The sequence below is a fragment of the Bos javanicus genome, chromosome X (genome assembly GCF_032452875.1).
Source record: "Bos javanicus breed banteng chromosome X, ARS-OSU_banteng_1.0, whole genome shotgun sequence".
In the NCBI taxonomy this organism is placed as follows: Eukaryota; Metazoa; Chordata; class Mammalia; order Artiodactyla; family Bovidae; genus Bos; species Bos javanicus.
The window spans coordinates 108,707,456-108,726,038 of NC_083897.1; the positions used below are offsets into that span (position 1 = coordinate 108,707,456).

An 18,583-nucleotide genomic window follows, 5' to 3' on the forward strand; every position below is an offset into this window, starting at 1 on the left:
GCCACTGCTTCCCAATGAGCCACAGTGACTCACCAGATCACTCACTGAACAGGCTTGTCTAGAGGTTTAGAATCTGAAAGCACTCCTCAGGTCACTTGGAAGTGTGGAAGAGGGTGGCATTGGTATTTATCTTACAGGCTCTCTCCAGCCCCTCTTCTCATTGGTCAAAGCCCACCCTGAAGGGGCTTCTTCCACACGTAAATGACATGTTACCAGCCTCTCATCAGCCCCTCAGGAGACTAGCTTCTACACACTGCAGTCTGACTATTTCACTTGAATCAGAAAGTAAAGAGGTGAGAAGGACCTGGAGAGAGATAAGGAGTGGAGTTTTTCTGGGTTATTTCCCAGGAGCTGATTGTTGAAATTGCCTTACAGTCCCCTCGCAACAGACATTACGTCACCACACAGAAAGAAGGAGGGTCAAGACCATAGACCCCGCCTGCCCACGGATCCCGCCCACCCACGTGACCTCTTCCTTAACCAATCTCAAGCTCAGGCACTGACCCGGCCCAACGGACGCCATTACCCATCCATCCCAGAGCCCGCACACAGCCACCTGTCGTCTGGCCTGGAGCCCGCCTCCGGCCACCCACATCGTCCACCATGGGAAGGCTCCGAGGAGGCCGCTGGCGCTCGCGCCCCCGCCGATGCCAGCCCCGCGCCCCCGCCGACCGAGCCGTCATTCCCTGGGCCTTGGAGCCGCCGGCCATGATGCCCACACCGCCCTCACAGGTTCGTCAGAACTACCGCCTTGAGTGTGAGGCCGCGCTCAACAGCCACGCCGCCCTGGAGTTCCACGCCTCCTTCCAGTGCCTGGCCCTGGCCTTCTACCTCGACCGTGATGATGTGGCCTTGAAGCACTTCCACCGCTTCTTCCTGCTCCGCTCTCACGAGCACAGCAAAACAGCCGAGAGCCTGATGTTCCTGCAGAACCGGCGTGGGGGCCGCGTCTCCTTCCTCGACATCAGAAAGCCCGAGACCCAGCAGTGGGAGAGTGCACTCCAGGCCATGCAAGACACCCTGCACCTGGAGAAGTGCGTCAACCAGAGCCTGCTCGACCTGCACAAGCTGGCCACCGACAGCAGCGACGCCCATCTGTGCGACTTCCTAGAGACCGGCTACCTGGACCAGCAGGTCAAGTTCATCAAGGAGCTGGGAGACCATGTCAGCAAGCTGAGCAACGTGGGGTCCCCGGAAGGCAGCCTGGCAGGGTACTTCTCTGACAAGCTCACCTTGGGCGATGGCGACAAGGAGGACTGATCCTAGACTGGACTTTCCCCTGAGTCCCGGGTGACTGCCCAAGGTCACCCTGCCTGCCATGAAGTCTGCAGTATTGCCCTTGCAGAAAAACTTCACTGAAGTTTTTTTCTTGCAGTTTTGGCAGTTCTTCACATAAAGTTATTGGTTCTTCAAATAAAGTTAATAGTTGATGCATAAATAAACGTCTCTAATTTGTATGTGCAAATCTCTCACTTTTAAACTTTCAAACAGGTGTACAAGAGTCTCTCCAGCTACCCAGGCCCTGTCCACATGCAGCTTAGGATCTCCACTGATGGAGAGGGAAGGTGTTCCATGGGACCATGGAAAACACAAAATCAATCCTCCCCTAGTAAAACAATGTTGGGTGGGGCGTGGTCTGGGGCCCTGGTGAGTGTGGATGCCTGAGCAGAGTTAAAGTATCAAAACATGGCCTGAAAATCATGATTGGGGTTATCTGGGGAAAAAGTGAAGGGGATGGGGTTGGGCAAGGGTTGAAATGAAGGGGGTTTTCACTTTATGTGAAATGTTACTGCTTAATTCTGGGTAGCACGATGGGGGGTCCAGAAGTGAGCTTGGCCAAATCCCTCTTCGGGGTACTCAGGGGCCAGCTTGCCTGCTGATGGACCAGACCCAGCAGCCACAACTGGGACCCTTTGTCCCTGGTCTCCTCCTGATGTGGACAACTGTCCAGAGTGCCCTGACCGGTAAGCAACAAGAAACTATTGACCTCTCTCCCCTTCCCTCTCTCTTTCCTCTCCTTAACCCTTCCTATCCTTCCCCGTTTTTCTAGTCCCCCAGTCCTGGACACAGGAATCTGGTCGAAGGGCCTCAGCCTGAGCTGAGGATTGGAGACTGATCACCTCCTCTTGGCAGAGAACTCGAATTCTGGTTCTGATTTCTGGTAGGGCCGAGTTCCAGTCCTCCCTTCTCTGGAGGCCCAGGGTAAAGTCCTATAATGCCTGGGTATCTGTAGGTGGCAGGAGACGTCTGTAAGGCCACCCCTTTCACCCCCTTCTCCCGCCTCCTGCCCCTTCTTCTTTCAACCTGGCTTCCTTTCCTCGCTTTGAAATCTTTGATGTTAGTACTTGGATCTGAAGTTCTGTGTCTCTATACGAGGTTTTCTGAGAGACTGTATTCTTGTATTTAAGGGAGTGTCTGATGAGGACTGCCAGGTTTATATGTGTGTGTTTTAACACTGTGTTCTGTGTTATGATCTTTGATGGCCATTTTGCTTTGTCTGGCCACCATTTGGTTTAGACCTGCCGCCATTTTGTTAGAACTTGATTTTCTTTACCTGTGCCTTGAGACCAGGGCTCTCAGGAACACTTATCTAGACCATCTCTAACTCCTGAGACTGAGGGAAAAAGACTTTAAAAATTTTATTTATTTCAACTTTTTTTTTAATAAACTAGTAAATTTTATATTGTAATATCTAATTCATGACTAAACTTAGAAAATGAAGCTAGATCTTGCACTGTGTCTGTCTAAATATGTCTTGGTATGTCTTTGTCTCTGGGTAATATTTTTGAGGTTAATTTGTAAATGGGCTCTATTTATTTGGCTTAAAAAAAGGTAAGCGCTTACAAATCAAATAATTCTAAATTAAACAATAAATTCCAGGTTCATGTGAACTGGGAAATATTCAGTATTAAATACCTGATATTAATGTTTGTTGACCTATCTAATATAGACATGTCTTAGAGTAATTAACATTAAGTAGAATATTTTCATTGTACCTAGGTTTGATATAAGTTAAATATTATATCTGTTACAAGTTTGTCAACAAGGAAATTACCTCAAGTGAGGAAACTTCTAAAAAATGTAAATGAGATATGAGCTTTTATATAAACTCTATTAAGAATAATTATTCTTTAGAAATATCTGTCTAAAATAGTCTCTCCAGATTGGCATAACTTAAATTTCTAAGGGTTGTGCCAAGTGTGCTAAGTGTTGGAAGTCTATTGAATAGTTAGGTCATTTCCAAATAAAATAAGATTTTGAAACATTTACTACTAAACACTAATTTCCTTTTACAGAGAAACTAAAGAGATTTGGGACTATAAATGAATAATGTTTGATGCCATCCTAAAATGTTCTAAGAAAGCAAGGGTTTTAGAAATTAACACTGGTATTTATGCTCACTGATTTAGAAAATGCTAATATAAAAGTTAGTTCTTGATTGCTAAAGGAAAGTAGGAAGTATGTTTTCAGTAAAAAAAAAAAAAAAAGAAAGAAAAAGGTATGAAAAAAATACTAAAAAGAGTTATGCATGATCAGGATTTTCTAAAGTTGGATTACAATTAGATAAATCGATTTTGTTAGAAAGGACACAGCCATAAGAAAAGTGGTTAGAGTCAACTAGGTCCAAGATGGTGGAGCAGACTTTCAGTAGACCTTGGGCCTTGGTATTTAGGCCTATTGTGCCATATCAACAAGCTAAATGATACACCCATCAACATTGACTATATCTGACCAAATGTTCTAAACCCTTTTAATTGATCTTTTTGATAAAACTTCCTAAATAGAATTCTTTTGAAGTTCTTTTGACCTCTAGCTAACTTTGGGGTGCTTCAGAGGGCCCCTGAAACATCCCAAAGAGAGATATTAAACTGTGTTTATCTGGTTGGTTAAATTACATGAAAAACATTATCAAATGAGTAATAAATCTGCTCATATTATAATGTATGGTAAAATTACTAATACAGATATCCTAGAAATTATATGGAGTTCTTAACATTCTGATATGTCCTGGTATTCTAATGGAAAACCTGATGACTTCACAAAAGTTAACAAAAGGACTGAATGAAATGGTTTCTATCTGAAAAATTACGGGTTTTCAGGGAGTAGGGAAAACCTTCCTCTCAAACTAATTATGACAATACTTTGGTAAAATTAAACATTATAAGCAAAACAATTATATTTTCTCTCTATCTGACTCCTTCAAAAATTGGAAATTCTTAGGTTTCCAGTAAGTTTATCAAATGAGTTAGGAAGGTTATCTCATGGGTACAAAAATCTCAAGAAATTTTTGAGACCTTAAAAAGGGAAGAATTCACCTAGATTTGTTAGGCAAAATCTGTGTAAGACTTTGGTGTGAGTTTCTCAGCCTTGTTTTATTTTAAAAGTTCAGTCTGAGACTCTATAAATGTTTCAGCAAGATAAAAAGTCTATAATCAATTATGGTTATATAAACCATCAGACCAAAATTAGTGAGAACAGACGTATTTTGCAAACAAACCACCCTTAATTGGATTATATTTGATAAAAATGAGGATAACCTTAGGGAAAAAAAGATATTTCAAAAAATGTTAAATTCCAGTTAATGGAGGTCTGCATCTAGTAAGACTAATAAGCCACCACCAATGGGAAGAGTTTGGGAAAAGTTGAAAGGAGACACCGGGTGTCTGTCCACTTCCCAGAATCCCTCTCACTAGCATCCATCTTGGCTGAGTGATGCATGTGTGTTGGGAGGCACAGTGCAAAATAGCCTTGAAGGAGAAGGTCCATGGGAAAATGGCGAAGGGCCAGAAGTACCCAGGCATTATGTACTGATAGCTGAAAAACATTTTCTGCCTTTGGCTATGCTCGGTGCCAAGATTTAACAATTAAACATTAAAGACGTTGCTTGAGAAAATGAGTCATGAATAAACACATGGGTCGTTAAGAATGCACTGTTCCTTGAAGTATCTTTTACTGATTATGTCTTAGCCTCGTACGTGCTCTGCTGGCTGTATGCTCTAAGCTCTTTGTTCCTCGTTCCTATAAAAAGGCTCGACTGCAAAAATAAACTTGTCAGTCCTTGCAGAGACTGTCCAAGTGTTGTTCTTTCAGGTTCGCCATTTCCAAGTCCCGGAGGGAAAACTCCAACAGTGTGCCACCAGGAAAGACTGTGAATTAGAATGATTGGCCAAAGACCACCCAGAAACTAATCCCATCACCATAAAACCCGAGACTGTGAGTCATGCAGCAGAGCAGTTCTCCTGGGTTCCCTTACCCTACTGCTCTCCACCTGGGTGCCCTTTCCCAATAAAATCTCTTGCTTTGTCAGCACATGTGTCTCCTCGGACAATTCATTTCCGAGTGTTAGACAAGAGCCCAGTTTCAGGCCCTGGAAGGGGCCCCCCTTCCTGCAACAGTTGGACCATAATGAAGCCTGAGCACCAAAGAATTGATGCTTTCGGAATGTTTTGTTGGAGAAAACTCTTGAGAGTCCTTTGGACAGCAAAGAGATCCAACCAGTCCATCCTATAGGAAATCAGTCCTGAAACTTCACTGGAAGGACTGTTGCTAAAGCTGAAATTCTGATACTTTGGCCACCTGATGCAAAGAGCGGACTCACTGGAAAAGACCCCAATGCTGGAAAAGATTGAAGGCAGGTTGAGAAGGGATGACAGAGGATAAGGGTGGATGGCATCATCAACTCAAGGGGCATGAATTTGAGCAAACTCATTCATTTTTTTTTCCAGTTTGACAGGACCTGTTTATTTCTGTATCCTTATGTATGTTCCTTGGGAATCATTTGATTCCCAAGACGGTTGACTGAAATCGCCCCCTCTTGGTCAGGCAAAATAATAACCACTTGCCTGAGTTGTCTCACAACAGTGGGTCCTGATAAAGCATGTAGAAAACTACCAAGGAGAATGTGTGAGGAGCCAAAAGGAGGGAGGAGACACCAGTCCACAATTTGTCTTGCAACACTAACCTGGAAGAATTTTAGAGGGGCCAAAAGGAAGAAGGAGGAGATGATATGTCCTGCCAACCTCCCAGAAATCTTCACACTAGAATCCAGCAAGATGACTGGCCAGAGACAACCCGGAAAGCTAACATCATTACTGTAAAACCTGAGACTGTGAGCCACATGGCAAAGCAGTTCTGGGTTCCCTTACCCTGCTGCTCTCAGCCTAGGCACCCTTTGCCAGTAGTCTTTTGCTTTGTTAGCACTTGTGTTGTTCATATCCAATGTTAGGACAACAGCCCACTCATGGGGCTTAGAAGGTGTAATTCATTTTGCCCCAAATAAAACTTAACTCTCAAGTTGTACATCGTTTCTTAGTTGACACTGTCTTCTGGGTGATAGACGTCAGTTCAGTTCAGTTCAGTTCAGTCGCTCAGTCATGTCCTACACTTTGCAACCCCATGGACTGCAGCACGCCAGGCCTCCCTGACCCTCTCCAACTCCCAGAGTTTACGCAAAATCATGTCCATTGAGTCGACGATGCCATCCAACCCTCTCATCTTCTGTCGTCTCCTTTTCCTCGTGCCTTCATAGACCTCATTAGGCCCCAAATAAAACTTAACTCACAACTCTCACATTCTGCTTTTTTTTTTTTTTCAGTTGACAGTACTGACAGGAATATTGATGAAGACTATCTTCCATTGGGCCAGAGAAGTTAGAGCAGAGGCCCTGACAAAATTTCCATAAGATACTCTATGTACATAAAAATTTTTTTGTATTATCCTCACAAATCACAGGTATTAGTGATACTAAGGTTGTAAAACAAAAGGAAGAATAAAAACTTAAATGATTATCAGCAAAAGCAATGCCTCTTAAAAGGTATTTTGCTATGTCTCAATACTTTACAAACCAAATACAAATGAATTCTAGAAATCAGGTAAGTCTGAGAAGATAAGTACCAGACAAATCTCAAGTATGTTTGACAATCATTTTGTTGCAAGCATAAGAGCCTAATGTCCAGAGCAGCAAATGCTACATTAATTCATCTCCTTCCTGAAATTTTCCATTCTTCCTTCTTTGCATGTCAAAGGCAGCCATAATGTCTGCATATTTCTTAGACTAATTTTATTGGCATTTTCTAACCTTTACCATTGCATCTTTATCTTCCTTTTGGGCCTGTTTCCATTTTATAGAGACATTATGCTATCAAAATCTCCAGACAGGAAAGATGGGGGCTGGCCAGTTCTCAGGCAATGCTAATAGGATTTCCATACCTTTTGTAAACCCTTTGGAAAAGCCAAGTGGTGATTTACAATTCCTCACCCCTGCAGGGCCTTTGTAAAGAAATCACCCAGATGGTGTGAAACACCTGGAACCATGCAGGATGCAAGGCTCTGGGCAGTAGGAATGTTTTGCAGGCTCTGGGCCCTTAGGCGCAGGTGTGGAGCATCCATGAACAAAGGGATAAAGGGAAAAATAGCGGAGCTTTAACAGGAAGCCTGTATCCTAGACTCACTGAGGGTGAAACTATGCAAAAGAATGGTATCCTGTATTTATGGAAAGTCATGTTTTATTGGAACTGAATAAATACCACAACATGTAGATGTATTACAGAAACTAGAAATAGGCCTATAGATATACAGAGACATATAAATACATATATTGCACATATTAAATAGAATACATGAATGTATTGTTTTATCTTGGGTTGTTTTCCAAAATCCAAAATATTTTAGAACATATGCATACCAAAGAATGTCTAGTCATTAAGTTGTGTGTCAGATTGTTTGGGACCCTACAGACTGTAGCCCACCAAGATCCTCTGTCCATGGGATTCTCCAGGTAAGAATACTGGAGTGGGTTTCCATTTTCTCCTCCAAGGGATATTCCTGACCTAGGGATCTAACCAGTGTCTCTGGAATCTCCCACATTGGCAGGTGGATTCTTTACTACTAAGCCACCGGGGAAGCCCATTATTTTAGAGCAAGGGGTCAACAATTTTTTTTTTTTTCTGTAAAGAGCCAAATAATAAATATTTTAGGTTTTGTGTGCTACATACAGCTTTGACTACTCAGCTGTTTTGTCACAGCTCTAAAGCAATCACACACAACATATAAACAAACAGGCATGGTCATGTTTCCATGAAACTTTATGGACACCAAAATCTTCATGTCACAAAATTTTCTTTTTTTTTTTTTCCCAACTATGCAAACATGTAAAAACCACTGTTAACTCATATGCTGTACAAAAATTGGTGGTAAGCAGAATTTGGCCCATAGGCCATGGTTTACTAACCTTTGTTTTAGAGAGGATCAAGAGCCATAGGATGAAATAAAATTTGATGCTATTTGAAAACTGGAACTATTTTAGATTTATGAAACATCTAAGCAAAATTGACCCCTCCTACTGGATATGTCTGCTTTGAAGTGCTACAATAATCACTAGGTGGCTCTGTATTCTGTTTCCTCTGTATTTCCAACAGCATTTCACCCATGCTCTGACAGGCATTCAGCACTAGATGGCGGCAATAACTGACAATGTGCTTTTTCTTTTTTTTTTAATCTTTCCAAGTTAATACACTAAATATAGAAATCATTTACTTTCTGGGTATAGCAAGAAATATCTAATCAATCTCTGTTTTTATTCAAAGAATGTTAAAAATTAGTTTAATGTCAGCTTACAAAAGAAAGTGCAAGTGCAGTCACTCAGCAGAGTTTGACTCTTTGCAACTGTCCATGGAATTCTCTTGGCAAGAGAACTGGAGCGGATTGCCATTCCCTTCTCCAGGGGATCTTTCTGATTCAGGGATTGGACCTGGGTGTCCTACACTGAAGGCAGATCCTTTACCATCTGAGCCACAAGGGAAGGCTCAGCTTAAAAAGTGGGTCTCATTTAAGTATCCTATCAAAAGGAACACTTTTGAATGATGATTGATTAAAAAAATGCATCTGGTCACATGAACTTAGTTAGGACTTACAGAGAATTAACCTAACACATTTAAGTAGTTCCTAAGTATCTATTTCTAAATATTACTTTTTAAAATTACTTTCTATTTACTTTGTAAATATTACTTTACAAAATATGTAGAGATGAAATAATTTAGCAATTCAAAACAAAAGTTGACTTCACTACTTTTATGTTTATAGGGAAATAAAGCTATTATTTCTGAAATCTCAAGAAATGATATATTAATGTATACTCACTGATGCATTAATGCTCAAAATTCTCCAAGCCAGGCTTCAACAGTACATGAACCACGAACCTTCAGATGCTCAAGCTGGATTTAGAAAAGGCAGAGGAACCAAAGATCAAATTGCCAACATCCTCTGGATCATTAAAAAAGCAAGAGAGTTCTAGAAAAACCTCTACTTCTGCTTTACTAACTACGCCAAAGCTTTTGACTGTGTGGATCACAACAAACTGTGGACAATTCTTCAAGAGATGAGAATACCAGACCCCTTGACCTGCCTCCTGAGAAATCTGTATGCAGGTCAAGAAGCAACAGTTAGAACTGGACATGAAACAACAGACGGGTTCCAAATTGGGAAAGGAGTATATCAAGGCTGTATATTGTCACCCTGCTTATTTAATGTATTTGCAGAGTACATCATGCAAAATGCAGGGCTGGATGAAGCACAAGCTAGAATCAAGATTGCCAAGAGAAGTATCAATAACCTCAGATATGCATATGACTGATATGCCTCCCTGATAGCTCAGTTGGTAAAGAATCTGCCTGCGATGTAGGAGACCGGGGTTTGATCCCTGGGTTGGGCAGATCCCCTGGAGGAGGGAAAGACTCCCCACTCCAGGATTCTGGCCTGCAGAATTCCATGGACTGTATAGTCCCTGGGGTTGCAAAGAGTCTGACAGGACTGAGTGACTTTCACTTTCACTTTTCATGCAGATGACACCACCCTTATGGAAGAAAGTGAAGAACTAAAGAGCCTCTTGATGAGAGTGAAAGAGGAGAGTGAAAAAGTTGGCTTAAAACTCAACATTCAGAAAACTAAGATCATGGCATATGGTCCCATCACTTCACGGCAAATAGATGAGGAAACAATGAAAACAGTGACAGACTTTATTCTTTTGGGCTCCAAAATCACTGCAGATGGTGACTGCAGCCATGAAATTAAAACACGCTTGCTCCTTGGAAGAAAAGCTATGACCAATCTAGACAGCATATTATAAAAGCAGAGACATTACTTTGCCAACAAAGGTCCATCTAGTTGAACCTATGGTTTTTCCAGTAGTCATGTATAGATGTGAGAATTGGACTATAAAGAAAGTTAAGCGCTGAAGAATTGATGGTTTTGAACTGTGGTGTTGGAAAAGACTCTTGAGAGTCCCTTGGGCTGCAAGGAGATCCAACAAGTCAATCCTAAAGGAAATCAGTCCTGAATATTCATTGGAAGGACCACTGCTGAAGCTGAAACTCCAATACTTTGGCAACCTGACGTGAAAAAATGACTCATTGGAAAAGACACTGATGCTGGGAAAGATTGAAGGTGGAAGGAGAAGGGGATGACAGAGGATGAGATGGTTGGATGGCTTCACTGACTCGATGGACATGAGTTTAAGTAAGCTCGGGGAGTTGCTGATGGACAGGGAAGCCTGGCGTGCTACAGTCCATGGGGTCACAAAGAGTTGGACACAACTGAACGACTGAACTGACTGACACTGAAGTAGGATCACTGCTGTAAGTCACTGCTTGACTTGGAGGGTTACAATTGCTTTCAAAATCTGATTATTAGCACTGTTGCATTGAAGACTTCTAGTCTATTAAGGCAGTGGTCTCCAGACTTTTTGGCACCAGGGACTGGTTTCGTGGAAGGTAATTTTTCCACAGACCGGGGGAGCAGGGGGATGGTTTCAGGATGATTCAAGTACATTATATTTATTGTGCATTTTATTTCTATTATGATTATGTTAGCTCCACCTCGGATCATTTGCATTAGATTCCAGAGGCTGGGGACTCTTGTATTAAGGAAGAGACAGGATTGCACTTGTGGTAACAGCTCACTAGCTTTCAAAAGCCCAAGTTAGAAATTTTGAGTAGGCCACTTTGAGTAGACTTGATTATCAAAAATTGAAAGAGATTAGTTCACTATTGATAACTGATCACAAAGGCAAATTTTTAAAAATTACAAGTTAAAGAAAAGTGCTGGAGTAATATATAAATTATAAAAATCATTGGCACATTTAAAAATGAAATATTTTTCAAAGAGATGGCTTTATTTATGATTGGCTCATTTTACCTTCTTTACCACCTTCTTAGTTTAGATCTTCCTCAAGCTGGGAAAGAATAGATGAGGGAATCTAATTATGCCATTTTATTTTACTGCCAAATCCATACTCTAATTTCTTTTCCACATGCTGTTTTCCAAATGTCATGAGATTAGAAAGCTGTTTGTTTTTATTCAACTTTAAGTGGCTTTGTGTATGAGAAATGAATTGCTTTCTGTGTGTGCATACCCGGTGCATCTCCAACAGAAAGAATATTAAAAATAACTCATCAATCAACAGGTTTAAAATCTAATAGAAATGTTTTCAATGAGGTACAATTCATTGCAGCAGGGTTGAGCAAACCATATGTAGTTATCTCTGCTTGTTCATTCCTTTTCATTTCTGTATGAAAAATGAGTTTTGCTTTGGTATCTTTTTATTCTTGTGTATATTAAATCAAGAAAGTACATGATACATTTTGGAACTGATAGAATGCTATTAACAACTCAAAACAATGTCTATGTATTGTTATAACTATGTGTGAACAGGGAAATAAAGGTTACACATTATTCTTGAAGTAGCATCTCTAATGATGCTAGCTTTTTTTGGGCCATACCACTTGGCTTGAAAGATCTTAGTTCCTTGGGCCCCCTGCAGTGGAAGCTCAGAATCTTAACCACTGGTCTATTGGAGAAGTCCCAATGCTAGCTTTGCTTTGCATTGAACATAGTTTCATCTCTCCTTATCATCCTTTAACTAAACTATATTCATCTGAATAAAAGATCTGAAACACATTATTTTGATTAGTCAGAATACTTTATTCCACTAAGGAAACTAAGCTTGCTTTTTCTAAGAGATGTTCAACTGACTCTTTGAGACGAGTATATTAAAAGCAAATCAAGGAAGGATGTCTGTACATTTAAACTTTACTTTCTTAGTGAAAATCACATGTAAGCTACATCTGCACAGCATAGAGTTGGAAATGTCGTTGACAATGATCTAGTACGTTTAGGTTTAAACATTAAGTCTAAAAAGAAAAGTCAGATCTCAATGACTTTCTCAACTATCTTCGAACAAGTTCCCATAATATCATTAAATTTCGTTTTTTAACCACATACAACTGACAAACCAATCATATAAGCCAATTCAACAGGTTTCCGTCTCCATTCTTACATGTGGTGTACTAAGGATAATGGCAGTAAAAGAGCATAATACTATGGATAGCTGTCAGTGTAAATTCATGTTCCATGGTGAAAGTTTCCTTTAGTTCTAAGTTTAGTCAGTTGTCTGAACTGTTTCATATATGAAATTATCTCTGTTTGTTTTCATGCCACTTCATTTTTACAAAAGGCCTACATTATTAACATGACTTATTTTTGCTACCTGAAGGGAATTTGAAAGGATTTCTGCATTTAGGAAAAAAGGTGAATGGTGAAAATAGTGTTCTGCATCTGTTTCACAGTGAGCTGTTAAAGGGGCAGAGCACACCCCAAACATAGAAAGTATCCTCTCCAAAAGCTCCTTCCCTGGAAACAACACTCAGCTTCTCAGCATTAAGCCATGCTGGCAATGAATTTTGTCTGTGAGCATCTCTGCTTTATCCCAGTTTATTTTGTGCATCCGTCAGCAAGAAATGTCCTAAGGTAATTGATCCTTGACTTTATGCCATTTTGGTTTACCAAATGTTTCACAGAAACGCTCTACTTGCAGATAGAGGGGGAAATCTGTTGTATTATTTTTATAAATTGTCTCTAACTTTTACATTTATGATCCATATTTTTTCTCTTGTTTTATTGTAATGGGTAGGATTTTGAGCACAACATTGTTTTTATAAGAGGTTTTTTTTTTCCCCTGCCTTGAAGTTAAGTATTCTTAAGTTTTCTTGCATCTTATGGTGTGTGTGTGTGTGTATATATATATATATATTTGTGTGTGTGTGTGTGTTTATTATAGGTGTCTGGTAGATAGACATATGAAAGTTGACTTTGCCAAAAACAGTTATCATTAGTTGCAACTACATTTTATTTCTATAATACAACAATTACTGTTAATGAAATATTTCTCTAATTTATTTTATAGAATTACTTAAATAAATTATCTAATATATTATTACTCTTACAATGTTGAGGTCAGTTTTCATTCCAATCCCAAAGAAAGGCAATGCCAAAGAATGCTCAAACTACAACACAATTGCACTCATCTCACACGCTAGTAAAGTAATGCTCAAAATTCTCCAAGCCAGGCTTCAGCAATACGTGAACTGTGAACTTCCTGATGTTCAAGCTGCTTTTAGAAAAGGCAGAGGAACCAGAGATCAAACTGTCAACATCTGCTGGATCATGGAAAAAGCAAGAGAGTTCCAGAAAAACATCTATTTCTGCTTTATTGACTATGCCAAAGCTTTTGACTGTGTGGATCACAATAAACTGGAAAATTCTGAAAGAGATGGGAATACCAGACCATCTGATCTGCCTCTTGAGAAATCTGTATGCAGGTCAGGAAGCAACAGTTAGAACTGGACATGGAACAACAGACTGGTTCCAAAGAGGAAAAGGAGTACGTCAGGGCTGTATATTGTCACCCTGTTTATTTAACTTATATGCAGAGTACATTATGAGAAACGCTGGACTGGAAGAAACACAAGCATTGCTGGGAGCAATATCAATAACCTCAGAAATGCAGATGACACCACCCTTATGGCAGAAAGTGAAGAGGAACTCAAAAGCCTCTTGATGAAAGTGAAAGTGGAGAGTGAAAAAGTTGGCTTAAAGCTCAACATTCAGAAAACGAAGATCATGGCATCCGGTCCCATCACTTCATGGGAAACAGATGGGGAAACAGTGGAAACAGTGGCTCACTTTATTTTTCTGGGCTCCAAAATCACTGCAGATGGTGACTGCAGCCATGAAATTAAAAGACCCTTACTCCTGGGAGGAAAGTTATGACCAACCTAGATAGCATATTGAAAAGCAGAGACTTTACTTTGCCAACAAAGGTCCGTCTAGTCAAGGCTATGGTTCTTCCTGTGGTCATGTATGGATGTGATAGTTGGACTGTGAAGAAGGCTGAGCACCGAAGAATTGATGCTTTTGAACTGTGGTGTTGGAGAAGACTCTTGAGAGTCCCTTGGACTGCAAGGAGATGCAACCAGTCCATTCTGAAGGAGATCAGCCCTGGGATTTCTTTGGAAGGAATGATGCTAAAGCTGAAACTCCAGTACTTTGGCCACCTCATGCGAAGAGTTGACTCACTGGAAAAGACTCTGATGCTGGGAGGGATTGGGGGCAAGAGGAGAAGGGGACGACAGAGGATGAGATGGCTGGATGGCATCACTGACTCCATGGACGTGAATCTGAGTGAACCCTGGGAGTTGGTGATGGACAGGGAGGCCTGGTGTGCTGCGATTCATGGGGTCGCAAAGAGTCGGACACAACTGAGCGACTGATCTGATCTGATCATGTAATTTTAATAACAAACTGCTGATCGTGGTTTGCTGATAATTTATTCAGCTTTTAGTTTTGTTGATGTTTTCTACTGTTGTGTGTGTGCTCAGTTGCTCAGTCATGCCCAACTCTTTATGACCCCATGGACTGCATCCCGCCAGGCTCCTCTGTCCTAAATCTTATGCCCTGGCAGAATTTTCTTACTTTTCATACTCACACTATCACCTTTCTCACCAAATTGGGGAATGTTTTTTCTACTTAACATAACTCCTCATTAATACTGAATATATTTCTTAATATACATTATACCTTGTTCTGATCTTAGACATTTGAAATTTAAAAGCCAAATTCTGATTATTTTTACGTCCTCCTCTCTTCATTTCTGCTTAGCCATGTACAATGGCTATTTGACTGAATAAATGATAGAAAGAAATACCCAGAAGAAGGTAAATTTACTTGCAAGTGTTAGTTGCTCAGTCGTTTTCTACTCTTCATGACCCCATGGACTAGAGTTCGCCAGGCTCTTCTGTCCATGGAATTCTCCAGGCAAGAATACTGGAGTGGGTGGCCATTTCCTTCCAAGGGATCTTCCCAACCCAGGGATCAAACCCAGGTCTCCTGCATTGCAGGCAGATGCTTTACCATCTGAGCCACCAGGGAACTCACATAGATTTATTTAATTCTTCTTAAGTAGCATCCTGGTATGTTCCAGGTAATGACTGAACTCCCATTTTTTTTTTTTTCTTGACTTGCCCTCCAATTATTCCATCTTCTGCCACACCCTGCAAAATCAGGCACTTTCAAGAATGAAAACACTTTTTGGTTTTCATTAAGATAAAAAACAAGTACCACTTCATTACTGGACAGAAGAAAATGCAAAAATAAAATTTTCATTATTTTAAAGCGATACAGCATACAGTTGGCGAAAATAATTTCATATGATTTTGTAAACATCTACAGAAAAATAATGACCCTGGAGAATGTGAACTGACACCCATGAGACAAAGACATGCAAGAATAACTTGTCACTATATAGTTAATTGGGGCTTCCCAGGTAGCGCTAGTGGTAAAGAACCCGTCTGCCACTGCAGGAGACACAGGAGACCTGGATTCGATTCCTAGGTCGGGGAGATCCCCTAAAGAAGGAAATGGCAACCCACTCCAGTATTCTTATCTGGGAAATTCCATGGACAGAGGAGCCTGGCAGGCTATAGTACATGGGGTCGCAAACAGTCAGACACAACTGCGAATTTTTTAATTGACCTTGAAGGAAAATGAGTATCATATTTGGTACTGAGTAAAATTTAATAAAGATTCAAATATATTATTATCCAAACAAGTTACTTAGGCTAATTTAAAATCATATAACATCTACATTCTGAATTCTTTTGGCTGTCCTAAGACAACCACTATCCTAGCTTAGAGCAAAAGGAATGGAAAGTAGTTAGATAAAATAAAGCACATCTCCCATCAGTATTTTTAGTAGCTTATTTTCACACTTCACTTAGAAATTTCATATATATAGTCAAGTAGGATAAAAAGCATGATTTAAGTTGGTTTACTAAAATTACACAAATTATTGTAGCTTTTGTTGGAAAAGATTATACTTAACTCTCTATAAAAATATTACTATTGTAGAAACTATTATGTCTCTAAATATTCATTACTCTTCAAATAATGCCAGACTGAACAAATTCCAAAGTATGCTATTGTTTGCAAAGAGTGAAACAATTATGTAAACACACACACACACATACAGTCAGATTGTCAGTGTTATGATTACTTTGGAAAAACAAATTTTGAAATCTTATACTTTAACAAAGTATTGGCTTTTAGATTTTGAAAGTTTTTCCAATTAAATATTTTGAGAACAATTATTTATATATTTTTTATTATATTTATACAACAAAATTATATATGTGAGCATGCTGGCATGTTCAGTAGCTAAGCCATGTCCGACTCTTTGTGACCAAATGGACTGTAGCCCACCAGGCTCCTCTGTCCATGGGATTTCCAGGCCAGAATACTGGAGTGAGTTGCCTTTTCATTCTCCAGGGCATCTTCCCAATCCAGGGATTTAACCCACATGCATCTCTCGTATCTGCTGCATTGTCTAGTGGATTCTTTACCACTGAGCCACCTAAGAAGCTCCAATAGTTTATAAATAAAAATGTGGTTGTAGATTATGCAAAATTCCTTAAATAACAATGTATACAGATGGGGATAGTAAAAAATTGTAGGCCCATTTTAATAACAAAAATTATGATTTTGGATGTCCCTCTTGGTCCATTGGTTAAGAAGTCACCTACCAATCAAGGGGACCCAGTTTGATTTCTGGTCCCGGAGGATCCCACATGTCTCAGAGCAACTAAATCCATGTGCTACAACTACTGAAGTCCATGTGCTCTAGAGCTCATGCTCGGCAACAGAAGCCACTGTGGCCCATGCACCGCAAATAGAGAGTAGCCCCTGCTCCCTGTAACTAGAGAAAGCCACATGCAACGATGACCCCACACAGCCAAAAATAAATAGAATCATCCTTTAAAAACATTTTTTTTAAATCTACAATTCTGTTTAAATGAAAAAACATGGCATTTATGTTTGTGTTTTATTCTGCTGGAAGATATAATTATTTTTCATTTTAAACTGTGTACATTATTAATCCTCAGGATGGACTATAATTTTTAAATATTCAAACATGTAAATTTAGCTCATACTTAAGCTGTAATAAGAAAATGTGGGCAACAGAAAAAACAGATTTTGATGGTTCCCACACTGTATTTAACAGCACTGAGGTATTCAGACATTGGAATTCCACCAAAGCATGTTGGTGAAGTGAAAGTGTTCGTCACTCAGTCAGTCATGTCCAACTCTTTTCGATCCCATGGACTGTAGCCCGCCAGGTTCCACTGTCATGGGATTATCCAGGCAAGAATACTGGAGTGGGTTGCTATTTCCTTCTCCAGGGGATCTTCCCAATCCAGGGATCGAACCCCAGTCTCCTGCACTGTAGGTGGATTCTTTCCCATCTGAGCCAATAGGGAAGGTAGCAGATAAGAATTAGAAAACATGTTAGCTTAATGATTTAGCAGTCCTATTGTTCATATAAATATTATTTTCATCCTAGGCATGAAATACAAAGACCATAGATGCTTCTGAAGCAAAATATTATGAGCACATAAACAGCTGTTCTGTTTGACACTGGTATCAAAAATAGTAATTTCCAGGTCAACAAAGTGAGAAATAACTAACGGAGTTATGTGTCCTCTGGAGACAGATAAATAAACATTCTGTAGAAATACACACTTTGCTCTCCAATCCCACTTGTCCCCTGCCTCCATCACTTCCTCCAGTGAGTTTAGATGTAGACTCACTGGTAACAATATTTCAAGGCCTCTGACACCACTAGTTAAGTGCAGTTTGAATACATTTCCAGGAGAAAATGCCCACCTAACCCCTGCTGACTCAGTTTCCTGGTATCTACATTTGTGTTATTTACAACCCTTTGAAGTCAGTACGTTTTCTATATGTGTTTTCACATTGCTTATAGCTAAGAGAATTACTGTTTTAAGGAATGATTAACTCTATTTTTTTCCAAGGGCATTATGTCCTAAGAGCCTGTTCAGACATCCTTTAGAGAATGAAAATGATAACAGATATAAAAAGAAAAACACTGGGTCATATAAAAATAAAACTGAACCAAGATCCTCTGTATAAGGGGAAATGGAAAGAAAAAACTTTTAGAGATTATAAGCTAAAAGATGATCACTGTTTGATATGAGAGAAAGCAGAACTATTTTCTCAGACCCAAGACATAAACCAGGGAGTCACCTGCCATGATTGGAAATGTTTTGTGGTGGAAATAGAGAACTCTAAAGGCACATAGGAACTGTGAATTATTAGAACTGCATCTTAGCTATTAATAGATATGTTTCCATTTAGAATCGTTACAGTAATGACTCTCAGAATATAAGCCAAGAAA

At 39.9% G+C, this 18,583-nt stretch overlaps 1 protein-coding gene and 1 pseudogene across 1 annotated transcript; both read left to right on the forward strand.

Annotated features, from left to right (window-relative positions):
* The first annotated feature begins 460 nt into the window (after positions 1-460).
* LOC133242860 (ferritin heavy chain-like) lies at positions 461-1,435 on the forward strand. Its single transcript, XM_061409087.1, has one exon. The coding sequence runs from the start codon at positions 604-606 to the stop codon at positions 1,258-1,260; it is 657 nt and encodes a 218-aa protein (XP_061265071.1). The 5' UTR covers positions 461-603; the 3' UTR covers positions 1,261-1,435.
* A 3,338-nt stretch (positions 1,436-4,773) lies between these two features.
* Positions 4,774-18,583, forward strand: part of LOC133242652 (beta-galactoside alpha-2,6-sialyltransferase 1-like) — a 68,754-nt pseudogene continuing 54,944 nt past the window's right edge.